Source organism: Gorilla gorilla, chromosome 10 (assembly GCF_029281585.2).
Source record: "Gorilla gorilla gorilla isolate KB3781 chromosome 10, NHGRI_mGorGor1-v2.1_pri, whole genome shotgun sequence".
Taxonomy (NCBI): domain Eukaryota; kingdom Metazoa; phylum Chordata; class Mammalia; order Primates; family Hominidae; genus Gorilla; species Gorilla gorilla.
The window spans coordinates 139,268,153-139,281,965 of record NC_073234.2 but is presented as its reverse complement, the minus strand read 5'-3'; the positions used below and the strand labels follow the sequence as shown (position 1 = coordinate 139,281,965).

At 44.7% G+C, this 13,813-nt stretch overlaps 1 protein-coding gene across 1 annotated transcript in view; it reads right to left on the bottom strand.

Moving 5' to 3' along the window:
- Positions 1-13,813, bottom strand: part of DNAH10 (dynein axonemal heavy chain 10) — a 171,685-nt gene that overhangs the window by 87,749 nt on the left and 70,123 nt on the right. The window contains exons 28-32 of the mRNA XM_019038458.4: positions 12,010-12,132; positions 8,816-9,049; positions 5,981-6,204; positions 1,633-1,902; positions 1,348-1,531 (exon numbers count right to left, since the gene is read on the bottom strand). Of these exons, the coding sequence (XP_018894003.3) occupies positions 1,348-1,531; positions 1,633-1,902; positions 5,981-6,204; positions 8,816-9,049; positions 12,010-12,132 (1,035 nt within the window). The remainder of the gene's footprint in view (positions 1-1,347; positions 1,532-1,632; positions 1,903-5,980; positions 6,205-8,815; positions 9,050-12,009; positions 12,133-13,813) is intronic.

The window sequence follows — 13,813 nt, the reverse complement described above, 5'->3', positions numbered from 1 at the left end:
TCACTGTCAGAACTTCAAATGCTACTGGCCTTCCTGGTCCTCCAGCTTGCAGATGGCAGATTGTGAGAGTAATCAGACCCTATCATCACATGAGTCAATACCTCATAATAAATCTCCTCCTAAGTATCCAGATAGATAGATAGATAGATAGATAGATAGATAGATAGATAGATAAAATAGATGATCGAGATGATAAATAGACAGGATGGATGGATAGATAGATAATAGGATGGATGGATGGAGAGATAGATACATGGATGGATGGATGGATGGATGGATGGATGGATGGATGGATGGATATGTAGATGGATGGATGCATGGACAGATGGATGGATGGATGGATGGACGGACGGACGGACGGACGGATGGATAAGATAGATAGATAGATAGATAGATAGATAGATAGATAGATAGATAGATAGATACACAGACAGACAGACAGACAGCTAGCTAGCTATGTCCTATTGGTTCTATTTCTCTGTAGAACCCTAACCAATACAGATAAGATGACACTCTTTTTCTCAAAAACAAAGGACTTTATCACTCACAGCACAGAGGCAGCAGGGGCTTCCTGTTCTCACTCATTCCCTTTATCCTTGTCCCCCCAAATCCCATGGTGTGATGTGGAGACGGGCCCAGGTGCATGCCACATCCACAGTGGGTATGAGTCACAGCTGAGAAACTGTGGGCCTAAGAGACCACCAATGCAGCCAGGTGCAGCAGTGCATGCTATAGTCCTAGCTACTCGGGAGGCCAAGGTGGGAGGATCACTTGAGGCCAGGAGTTCAAGGCAAGCCTGGGCAACATATCAAGACCTCATCTCTAATTTAAAAAAAGAAAACTAGCAAGCATCTGACAAACAGTCTTGGGGGTTGCTTGCAAACCTTCCCAAGCTCTGCCTGGATGGAAGTGTTATCTTCATTTCCTGTACAGCAAACAAGTTTACCCTCTGTCCTGGAGGGAGACACTATCTCTATCATCCAAGGCCGTTCACTTGAACAGACATATTCTGGAATAAAAGCTGTCACAAGACGTGCAAAACCACATCACACTTGCCCTAACAGTCACCACCTTTGACATTCCTGCATTTTCCCGTTGGCCTCTACCAATACCCCCCGACACACCATTACCTAGGGACCAGTGTACCAGTGGCTAAGCACGGCCACACTTACATGCCAATCCCAAATGGTGACAATCGGGTCACATCCCAAATGGAAAAGCTTTTCGAGATTTCAAAGCAATGATCTCCCCTGCTATTTCAATCACTGCAGTCATCACACCTCAAGCTTAGAGAAAATGCCCCGCCCCAAGGTAAGTGGTAACCACAAGTGCCAGGCTGGCAGTCACCTGGGTGAGCGTCAGGTAAATCCGGTCGGTGAGGGGCGTGATGACCAGCCTGCCGTTCAGGCCCATGTACTCGTAGCCGTAGCCAAAGGTTCCCGTGCACTGGCGGATGTTCAGCTCATCCGGCTCCCGGTCCCAATAAAACCGCAACTGACTTTCCCATTCAAACTCTCGGGCCTCCAGGATGCTGGACCGCAAGAAAGGTGGAGGAAGTGGAAACCGTTGAGACAGATCAGCGGACCACAAAGGGTCCCTTTTGAAATGCCAGTGACCCCGGAAAATGCTCACCTGCCTCTTATGAAAGAATCAACTATGTCTCTGGCGTGCACATCAATGATGAGAACAGTGTTGTATTTTTTCCTGTCGTTTTTGCTTAGCGGCATGCTGATGCGCGTTACCAACTCATCGATCTGCCGGTGCATTTTCCTGCCGTAGTTCTTCATGGCCTGCTTCTCCCCTTTTTGCACTTTGTGGAAGACGTCTTCCACCTCCCAGGTCCACCACACCTGGCTGGCGGCCAGCACCACCATGCCCTGGTACAGGAGCATCCAGTCGACTCTGCAGAAAACGCACACCTGTAAGAGGCTCTGATCAATCCGGGGACTGGTACCCAAAACAGTCCCTTCAGGAATTTACTTCTTTGATCTGGAATAGGGAGGGCAAAGTAAAGGTTTTAGGTAAGCAAGTGCCTATATTTGTTTACCTAAGTAAGTCAGCGGAGTAAGACTTACGTGAGAGTAAGATGTTACCTATCTCCGACTAGGCAGTAAAATTCCAGGCCGAGGGTGCCTCTCTCCACAAAAAATGTTGCAGGGACCTGACTGCACAGAAAGATGCCAGATCACTTTTTAAGTGTTTGGGGCCAGTCGTGGTAGCTCACGCCTGTAATCCCAACACTTTGGGAGGCCAAGGAAGAGGATCACTTGAAGCCAGGAGTTCAAGACCAGCCTGGGCAACATAGCAAAACCCTATCTCTACAAAAAATAAATTAAAAACTAGCCAGGCGTAATGACGCGTGCCTGTAGTCCCAGCTACTCCAGGGGCGCTGGAGCCCAGGAGTTGGAGGCCGCAGCCAACTACGATTGTGCACTGTACTCCAACCTGAGTGACAGAGCAAGGCCCTGTCTCTAAAAAATAAAATAAAATAAAATATTTGATTATAGGTTTTCAAACTTACTTAGTATTTGAGGTTTATTGTAAGAAGTAAAGCAATATTCCAGGCTGGGCACGGTGGCTCACACCTGTAATCCCAGCATTATGGGAGGCCAAGCTGGGGCAGATTGCTTGAGCTCAGGAGTTTGAGACCAGCCTGGGCAACACAGCAAAACCTTGTCTCTACCAAAAATACAAAAATTAGCCAGATGTGGTGGTACATGCCTGTAGTCCCAGCTATTCAGGAGGCTGAGGTGGGAGGATTGCTTGAACCTAGGAACTCAAGGCTTCAGTGAGCCGAGCTCGCATCACTGTACTCCGGCCAGGGCAACAGAGCAAGACCCTGTCTCAAGAAAGAAAATAAAAATTCCAACGAAGAATTTCATAATCTCTGACCACACTGCCCAGGTTTGCAGGCCAGGTTGTAACACGCTTTTGAATTTTTGCCAGTCTGAAAAGTGAAACAAAACATCTCATCCTCCCTTAATGTACAGATCCTGCTGAGTCGTGGGGTTTCTCCTCTTTTCATGTTTATTGGCCACTTGGATGTCCTCTCCAGAGGCACTAACTTACAAAGCTTGTGATTGCCTTGAGACACATTTAGACAAAGCTTTTTTTCTAAACTGCACTTAAAAAATAATGGACTCAGAGCTGTAAATGCCTGATACGGTTTGGCTCTGTGTCCCCACCCACGTCTCATCTCAAATTGTAATCCCCATAACCCCCAGGTGTTGAGGGAGGGACCTGGTGGTAGGTGACTGGATCATGGGGGCAGTTTCCCCATGCTGTTCTCGTGATACTGAGTGAGTTCTCATGAGATCCGATGGTTTTATAAGTGGTTATTAGTTCCTCCTTCTCTCTCTCTCTTTCCCGCCACCTTGTGAAAAAGGTACTTGCTTTTCCTTTGCCTTCCGCCATGACTGTAAGTTTCCTGAGGCCTCCCCAGCCATGTGTGACTGTGAGTCAATTAAACCTTTTTCTTTATAAATTACCCAGTCTTGAGTATTTCTGTATAGCAGTGTGAAAACACAGTAATACAATGCCAATACTGGAAAAGTGACTGCGGATTACTATAGTCATTATCTTGATGACCTACAGTTAATGGCAAAATAAATTTAAAAGAGTAGGAGGCCGGACGCTTTGGCTCACGCCTGTAATCCCAGCACTTTGGGAGGCCGAGGCCGGCAGATCACCTGAGGTCGGGAGTTCGAGACCAGCCTGGCCAACATGGTGAAACCCCGTCTCTACTAAAAATACAAAAGTTAGCCGGGTGTGGTGATGTGCACCTGTAATCCCAACTACTCAGGAGTCTGAGGCAGGAGAATCGCTTGAACCTGGAAGGCGAAGGTTGTAGTAAGCCGAGATAGCACCATTGCACTCCAGCCTGGGTGACAGAGCGAGAGTCTGTCTCAATAAATAAATAAATAAATAAATAAGTAGGAAAAGCAATAAAAATAACATTGACCTTTGTTGTTTTATTTTAAAATTGTGTGGTGCAGCTAAAACCTAAAGATCACTTATATCCATGATTCCTACACATCAGGAGAGAGACAACAAAGATTACGAAGGCCCGGAGGACGACACCGAAATGATGAACAAAGACGGGCCTTGTAAAGGACGCAACAAACCTAGAATCAGAAACAGGGAGAGGTGGCAGCTGAGGCCATAGGATCAGAGAAGATTAAATGACCTGGGCAAAGCTAAGAAATCCCGGGATGCTGGTGCTTCCTGGGACTAGATACAGCTAGCCCTAACTTCTCAGTGATGCCGCACGTACCAGCTCAAATAAAACCACACGCTCATGTCAACTATTCTCCCTGTTGGAAGCAACAAGTTCACGTGCTCAAAGGAGCATTTGGATGAGAAAAAGATCTTTTTCAGTCCATCAGGCTGCATTCCCTTACTCTTTTCCACCAACTAAGCACTACCAAACGTAGCAATGCCCTAGCAAAGTGGTAGCTATCGTGAAAATAAAATCAACTGGTGCTGGTGTAAAATTCACAATATTTTGGAGCAGAAAAGATAATTTAAAACATTCAGCGATTAATACATACAGAAGGCAGAGATTTCTGTCTAGTTCAGTTTTGAAATAGCATCTAGCATAATAAATAGCCCAGAGCAGGGGTTGAAGAAATATTAGTTAAATGAATGCTAGGGCCACCTCCTGTCACAAGACTAACTGTCGAATATTCTGGAATTTTGCAAGCTGGTTGTTAAACCACTTATTTCATTTAGCTTTGAAATCAGCCATGGCAGGAATATTTGCACCATGGAAATTGGCAACTGCTTTAAATCAAAGCTTTAAAAAAAATTTTTCCAGACATCCAGTTTTACCAGTTTATCCACTGAACATATCCACATAAAGATGCAAACAAATTTTTGATATGCCTCAGTACCTCGGAAACAGCAGGATCATAATCAAATAAATATTATGCTATTCGCTAATAATTTTTAAGTAGATGTTTTCACTTTGTAAAATCAAAAAGGCAGTGTACAAAATCAAGAGGATGGTGTTCTCATAATAACAGGAAAGATTCTATGTCTGCACGAAGGCCCTGCCAAATATTCTCTAACTTTACGGGGGATCCTGTCTAATCTAATAGAATAAGTTAGCCAAAGAGGCTTTCTGTATTTCTAGTTGGACTGCACTCAGCTGCTAGGAGCAGGCAGGGCTCAGCATGATATCCTGAAGCCTCTCTAGCCACAAAAATCAAAGAATGTTGGAAATTCAGTAAATATTTTAGAAACAACGTTACATACACATAATCCCACTAAACGCCTAGTTTCTGGTGGTTCACTAAGTCAGGGGTTCACACGCTAAGGGTGCTGGGAATCCCCTGAGAGCTTGCAAAAACACAAATCCTCAGGTCCCACCCCCAGAGTTCTGATGGGCAGGTGCAGGGTAAGACCCAAGAATCAGCATTTCTAACAATCCCAGGGGCCCTGTGCTGCCACCAGGGGGCACACTTTGAGAGTACTGCATCGGGTGATCATTGAAAGACTGCTATTTTGTGCTTGCTTCGGCAGCACATATGCTAAAGACTGCCCGGGCTCAGTGGCTCACACCTGTAATCCCAGCACTTTGGGAGGCCAAGGTGGGAGGATCCCTTGAGCCCAGGAGTTTGAGACCAACCTGGGCAACACAGTGAGACTCCCTCTCTACAAAAAAGTACAAAATTAGCCAGGCATGGTAGTGCACAACTGTAGTCCCAGCTACACTGAAGACTGAGGTGGGAGACTCTCTTGAACCAGGGAGGTCAAGGCTGCAGTGAGCCATTGTACCACTGTATTCCAGCCTGGGTGACAGAGCAAGATCCTGTCTCAAAAAAATAAAAATAAAGACATCTATCTGTCTACTAATGACCTATTGCAAAAAAACAAAACCTCATTTGGAATGTCAGCCAATCTACTCCAAGCCTTTAAAATTAATCCATTATGACTATGAATTGGATAGAGCAATGCATGTCCACATTCGCAGCCTTACCTGCTTCTGTCTTCACAGTATCTAAAAATAGCCTCTTTGGTAATTAGTCTATTAGTTCTTCTCATCTCATTCAAAACTGCCGTCATCCAGTCCTCCACGCGCCCTTCAGCCCGCACGATCTTCCGAAACTCCATGACTTCTCCTTCTGCTGAAATCATCGCGGACACCAGATTTTCTCCACTATCGCCGTCATTAAACCTCAGTGATGCTATGTTGTCGTACATCTGCAAAACAGGGAGAGGCGGCCCTGTAAGACCTGCACTGAGTTCTGGAATCAAAGACCAGCCAGCGGTGCTCCATCCAGCAGAGCTGCCACGATGCAAGCAATGGCAACCGGTGAGCCGAGATCGCAGGCAAGATGGATGTCGTTCACCCACCTGTGTGGTCATCCCAAAGACACTTACTGGGGATTTTCATTTACTCTGTACTGTGCAAAGATCTGTGGAGGATTGAAAAGAGAAAGAAAAAGAAGACAGACTCTGTCCCTAACCCTGCTGGAGTGGGGAGGTATCTGGACATAGGAGCCAGTGGAACGTGGAGGAGGCGGAAGGGTGATTAACACCCCAGACTGGGGAACAGAGACCTGTGATGGAATCCCAGGTTCCCCACTATCCAATTGAGCAACTATGGGTGATTTGCTCCTCCTCTCTCTGCCTGGAATAAACACAATCATGGCACTTAACAAGGTGGGCTTGGGAGAATCAAATGAAACAATCTGAGTCAAATGCTGAAACACTGTTGACTATTATCATTGTTATTAATCAGAATAACATTTAGGACAATGAGTCCTTTAGGGCCCACCATATACAAGGCACTCACAAATCAGAGAGGAGAGGAAGGCAACAAACAGGCTTTAAAGAATAAAAACAGAGGTTTGCAAAAGAGGCGAACAGTAAATGAAGTATTCCTAACACTGTATGTTTCTACAACAGTAAAATATTTGTTTACAAAAGTGGAAGCAGAAGGCCAGGCACAATAGCTCATGCCTGTAATCCCACCACTTTGGGAGGCTGAGGCGGGAGGATTGCTTGAGCCCAGGAGGTAGAGGCTGCAATGAGCTGTGATCACACCACTGCACTCCAACCTGGGCAACAAAGCAACGCCCTGTCTGAAAAAAAAAAAAAAACAAAACTGGAAACAGAATACTGAAGAAGCCTCCCCTTTGAGAAAGGAAAAATATGCAGTCAAAAATATGAATCTTACTTTAAGAAGGAAGTTAGAATTGATTAAAGGGAAAGTAATGGGAGAAAGCACTCGTTCCTAAGTGCTCTGTTAATTTGGAATGGAGGAATTACCGTGCAACACTCATTCTCAGCCGGGGATGATTTTGCCACCAGGGGACATTGGCAATGTCTGGAGATGTTTCCGGTTGTCATAACTAGGGAGGGGGTGCTACTGGCATCTAGTAGGTTGCGGTCAGGGATGCTACGTAATGTCCTGTAATGCCCAGGACAGCACCCACAGCAGAGTCATCCCGCCCCAAATGCCAGCAGCGCCAAGGCTCAGAGCCCCTGCCCAGGCTGACGCTAGATAAAGAGCTCTGATTAGCAGGCCAAAGATCATGTCTGGCCAGCCTCTGTTCTCTATCACAAGGGACAGTGTTCTCTGTTGTTTCCTGCCATTCAGGAAATGGTTCATGGATACATATACATTTATTTAAAAAGTGTGAAATTGTGGTCTGGAAGGAATCATAACAAATTCATGACAGTGGCTGGCGCCTGTAGTCCCAGCTACTCGGGAGGCTGAGGCAGGAGAATGGCGTGAACCCGGGAGGTGGAGCTTGCAGTGAGCGGAGATCACGCCACTGCACTCCGGCCTGGGCGACAGAGTGAGACTCTGTCTCAAAAAAAAAAAAAAAAAAAATAGAAAAGAAAGTAGAGGAAGTATGAATGGGGATGGGGACAAAAAGTATTGCAAATTTGTACAACTTTACAAAAAAAAGAGACAAACCAAATATGACTAAATGGTAACAAGTGCCAATTCTGGGTAGTGGAGAGGGTTATTTAGCCAACATTGAAAGGTAGGCACTGTTCAAAGTACTTTATAAATAGTAACTCATTTCATTTTTATAACAGCTCCACTGAAACAGGTAACCATTGGGGTTATGTCCATTCACAGATGAGGAAACTGATGTCCAGAGAGATCAAGGAACTTGCCGAAGATCACACAGAAACTCAGAATAGAGCAAAGATTTGAACCCCAGCAATCTGGTTCTAGAGTCCATGTGCTAAACCACTATCCTCTAATGCCTCCCTATTTAATATATTAGTCTTCATATATTTCTGGTTTTTTTGTTTTGTTTTTTTTTTTAGTTTATAAAAAGAAAGGTTTTGGACTGTGGAAAAATAGCTGAATCTGGTGTGATTTCAGACTCAGTGAATATCATCAGGCTTACGCTTCAAATTAAAACTCGAGGGCTGAGTGTGGTGGCTCACTCCTGTAATCCTACTTTGGGAGGCCGAGGTGGGAACATTGCTTGAGCTCAGGAGTTAGAGACCAGCCCAGGTAACACAGTGAGACCTCATCTCTCCAAAAAATATATAAAAATTAGCCAGGCATGGTGGTGTGCACCTGTGGTCCCAGCCACTCAGGAAGCTGAGGTGGCAGATCACTTGAGTCGGGGAGGTGGAGGCTGCAATGAGCCATGATTGTACCACTGCGCTCCAGCCTGGGCAACAGAGCCAGACCCTGTCTCAAAAAACAAACCAAAAAACCAACTCCAGCAGCATTTCAGTCTTAACCCTCTGCGTTGAACCTCATGGCAAAGGGAACCAGGGAGGACCGAAGGCAGTTCTAAGGCTTACACGGGGAGCCCTGCACACCCAGAGGGCTGACCTTGATCATGTGCTCCTGGACGCACAGTGGGTCGCTGCTCCCCAGAATGCTAAGCAACTCATCGTCAGAAATGAAGAAGAACCTCGGGAAAGCATTTCTCTTCGAATCTAAGTAGTCGTTGAGGCTTTTCTGGCATTTCTCCAGGCCCTCGCTGACGTTCTGTAGGTCACTGAGGCGGTTTGGGGCTTCACAGCACCTCTTGATCACGGGGTCTTTTGAGGTCTCACCCATGATCTGGACCAGGACAGAGGAGAGCCGTCAAGCAGGGTGAGCAGGGAGAGCAGAGACACTGTTCTTGAGCCCGGAACAGGCACTCACCAGAGCCCAGGCACGGCCGAGACGAAACTGACAAGCTGCCCAGGGCCATTGGCTTTCAGGGGATCCATTTACCATTTTTAAACATGCATATCCTCAGCACCTTCTAATGTACTACATGTAACTAACTGGTTTCTGGTTTTTCTTTTCGTTATCCCATAAGAAGGCCAGCTGCGCAGGGAAAGGATTTTTTTGTTTTGTTCACTGATGGGCCCCACCCCACCCTACAGAAGTGCTTACACACAGTAGGCGCCCATTCAACACTTGCTGAGTAAAGGAAGCTGGCAATTCCACTGTGAGCAATTTGTATATACAAAATATTCACTGCAGCATTCTTCATCATAGCAGAAAAAGAAAGAAATAGCCTCAATGTCCAGCAACAGGTCAATCATCTGCTGTGAGTGATAATTTTGATGTTTATTTATTGAAATAGGTCAAACTGTTCAATAAAAATAGCCAGTGACATTGGTAAGAATGATTCTATTTTCAAGCCTGTAATCCCAGTGCTTTGGGAGACTAAGACAGGAGGATTAGGAGGATTGTTTGAGACCAGGAGTTTGAGACCAGACTGGGCAACAGAACAAGACTCCATCTCTACTAAAAAAAAACAAAAACAAACAAACAAAAAAAACAACTTTTTTTTTTTTTTTTTAAAGTTAGCCGGGTGTGGTGGTGCATACCTGCAGTCCCAGCTACCTGGGAGGCCAAGGCGAGGATCATATGAGCCCAGGAGTTGGAGGCTGCAGTGAGCTATGATTACACCACTGCACTCCAGCTTGGGCAACAAAGCAAGACCTCGTCTCTAAAAAAAAAAAAAGAACGATGATATTTTGTAGAATGTTATTTATTTATTTATATCTATTTGTATGTTTATGCAGGAATAAACATTCTGGAAAGATATATGCTCAACTATTAAAATGGTTACCCTGGGCAAGGGGATTATAGGTATTTTTTTCTTCCTTTCTTTTTTTTCTTGGCTTTTTGTAATTTCTAAAGTATTCTGTAATGAATTGATATTTGTTGTGTAATTCTTCTTTTTCTTTTTTCTTTTTTTTTTGAGACAGAGTCTCACTCTGTCACCCAGGCTAGAGTGGTGTCACGATCTCAGTTCACTGCAACCTTCACCTCCTGGGTTCAAGCGATCCTCCCACCTCAGCCTCCCGAGTAGCTGGGATTACAGGCATGCACCACCATGCCTGGCTAATTTTTTTTTTTTTTTTTTTTTTTGTATTTTTAGTAGAGACGGAGTTTCACCGGCTGAGCACAGTGGCTCACACCTGTAATCCCAGCACTTTTGGAGGCCAAGGTGGGCAGATCATGAGGTCAGGAGATTGCGACCATCCTGGCTAACACGGTGAAACCCTGTCTCTACTAAAAATACAAAAAATTAGCCGGGCGTGGTGGTGGGCACCTGTAGTCCCAGCTACGCGGGAGGCTGAGGCAGGAGAACGGCCGGAACCCAGGATGTGGAGCTTACAGAGAGTCAAGATTATGCCACTGCACTCCAGCCTGGGCGACAGAGCGAGACTCTGTCTCAAAAAAAAAAAGAGAGAGACAGACAGAGTTTCACCATATTGGCCAGGTTGGTCTCGAAATCCTGACTTCAAGTGATCGCCCACCTCGGCCTCCCAAAGTCCTGGGATTACAGGCGTGAGTCACCATCCAGCCTGATATGTGTTGTACAATTCTTTTAAGTTTAAAAAAAGAGCTTATGCAACAATTATATGAAACAGTTATGAACTCTAGTGGATAAAAGAGATCAAAACATGAACTGGCCACCTATAATTAAAGGACACAGCAACAAAGCTAAGTAGCAAAATACCCGGGCTTTGAGAGCAAGAGAGCTGGGTTAAAATCCCAGCCACACTAACTACAGCCACTGTGATGACCAGTCCAACCCTTTTTGGAAACGACTTTAAAATACACACACCCTTTCACGGGCAATTTGCTTTCTAACAATCTATCTGAAGATATTCACTCTAACTATGGAAACAGCATTAGGCAAGAACCTGTACATTATTTATGAAAGCAAAGAACTCTGTTCAAACAAAATGTCAAATTACTGGAGAGTAATCAACTAAACTAATGTCAGCCCACTCCCTGGAATATAGAGAGCCATGAAATTATTTTCTCAGATGACTTCCTAATATGAACTGTTTCTCATAATATTAAGAGAAAATTATGATATAAAGTTGTACACAATATGATTACAATTATGCTTTTTAAGCTTATACACATAGGAAAAAGATAAAAGGAATATATTGACATGTTAAAGTGGTCCCATTAACGTGACAGAACCATGAGAGATATATTTTTCCACTGTTCTACATTTTCAAAATATTTTAAACAAGCAAATATTGCTTTTATAATAAATGTAAAAAAGATTCAGTGTCATATGCCAGCAGCTAAAAATCAAACGGGAATTTTTACTAGACAGATTAGGGTCATAAATAATGACACGAAAAATTCAGAAGCTACTAGTGGGCCAGGCAAGGTGACCCACTCCTGTAATCCCAGTGCTTTGGGAGGCCAATGTGGGAGAGTCACTTGAGGCTAGGAGTTTGAGACCAGCCTGGACAACATAGCAAGATCCTATCCCTATAAAAAATGTTTTAATTAGCTGAGCATGGCAGTGCATGCCTGTAGTCCCAGCTGCTTGGGAGGCTGAGTTAGGAGGATCTCTTTAGCCCATAAGTTCAAGGCTACAGGGAGCCATGATCACATCACTGCACTCCAGCCTGGGCAACAGAGCAAAACCCTGTATCTAAAAAATGAGAGAGAAGCTACTAATGGAGAAAATACAATGTGCAAATAAAAAGGTACAAATATCTCAAATCGCTGCCCTTCTTTCATTACTAAAATAGAAGCGAGTCACTTGCCCTTTTAAATACTTTATCGATGTTGTCAAACTTTTTTGCCTCTTCCGGAAGTTGTGATCTTATATCTCCACCAATAAAAATACTTTCAAGATACATCCATTTTCTCTGAACCAACATCCAAATCTGTAAATGTACAAAAGGTCAGTGTCAGCAGGGGTTATCAGATACCTCCAAAAGTGGATGGCAAAGCCCCACCCTGACACGAGACAGACCCAAATCAACTCAGGTGGGAGGACCTTCCAGGCAAGGTGACAGAGTGAGCATCTGCATGGCCAGCTCCCCTCCACTCCAAATGAATGGGAATGCTGGGGAAAGCATAACTAATGGCCACACTCAAAAGCAAAAGAAAGCTCTCCATGCAGCCCAGCACAGGTAGGAAAACTTCTAGTTATGAGAAGGGGGTGAAGCCTGTGACCCACAACGGCGAAGGACAGGCCATGCCAGACACTCAAAAAGTAAGCCAAGTACCATGTGCCCAGCAATTCCGCTCCTAGGTATTGACCCAAAAGAATTGAAAACAGGGACTCAAGTAGTTGTACATGAATGCTGACGGCAGCACTGTTCACAATAGCCAAAAGGTGGAAACAACCCAAATGTCTATCAGCCAATGAATAGAAAAACAACATGTGATCAATCCACACGATTTAATATTATTGGGCCATAAAAAGGACGGAAGCACTGACACATGCTACAACATGGATGAACCTGGAAAACATCACACTAAGTGACAAAAGCCAGACGTAAAGGATCATATATTGTGTCATTCCACTTATATGAAATATCCAAAATAGGTAAATCCATTGACACAGAAAACAGACTGGAGGTTGCCAGGTGCTGGGGGAGGAGATGGGTAGGGAATGGCTGCTTAAGGGATTCTGGCTTGTCTTTTGGTTTGATGAAAATCTGGAATTAGAGGTGGTGGTTGCACAACACTGTGAATGTACTAAATGTCACTGAATTGTGCACTTTACAATCGCTAGTTTTATGTTATTTAAATTTTACCTCAATAAAAAATTTTTTTTGACTGAACACAGTGGCTCATGCCTATAATCACAACACTTTGGGAGCCAGAGGTGGGCAGGTCACTTGAGGTCAGGAGTTCAAGACCAGCCTGGCCAACATGGTGAAACCCCATCTCTACTAAAAATACAAAAACTAGCCAGGCATAGTGGCACATGCCTGTAATCCCAGCCACTCGGGAGGCTGAGGCAGGAGAATCACTTGAACCCGGCTGGCAGAGGTTGCAATGAGCCGAGATGGCACCACGGCACTCCAGCCTGGGTGACAGAGCAAGACTCCATCTAAAAAAAAATTGTTTTTAACTCACAAATTAAAAAACAGTGTTATATCCCACATAAGAGCTTCCACTAACACAAAGTCATAGACAAAACAAACAAACAAAAAGCAAGGAAAGGAAGCCCAGGCATGATGGAGGCCTGATCACACAGTTGGCCAGTGAACAGGCCTGGCTTCATCCCACCCAAGGCTTGGACTGTGGCCAAAAACAAGGTGCTTGCCTGTGGTCTGGGGAGGAAAAAAAGGCAACCGCACAAAAATGGTGCAGTGAGCCTGGGTTGCTCACAGAGGTCTGGACAAGTATTGCCCAAAAGAAAGAAAGCCCCAAACCACCTACTATAAGACCTTGCTACTTCCCAGTGTGACAGGCCTCAGGTTAAAGAGGCTGCAAAAACAGATGACAAAGTGAAGCAAACACAAGAAAAAAACTACATGTGAGATGAGCTAGAAAAAAAAATCAAAATCACACAGAGGAAAATCCACCACCACAAGAGAGAGTCAACAGACA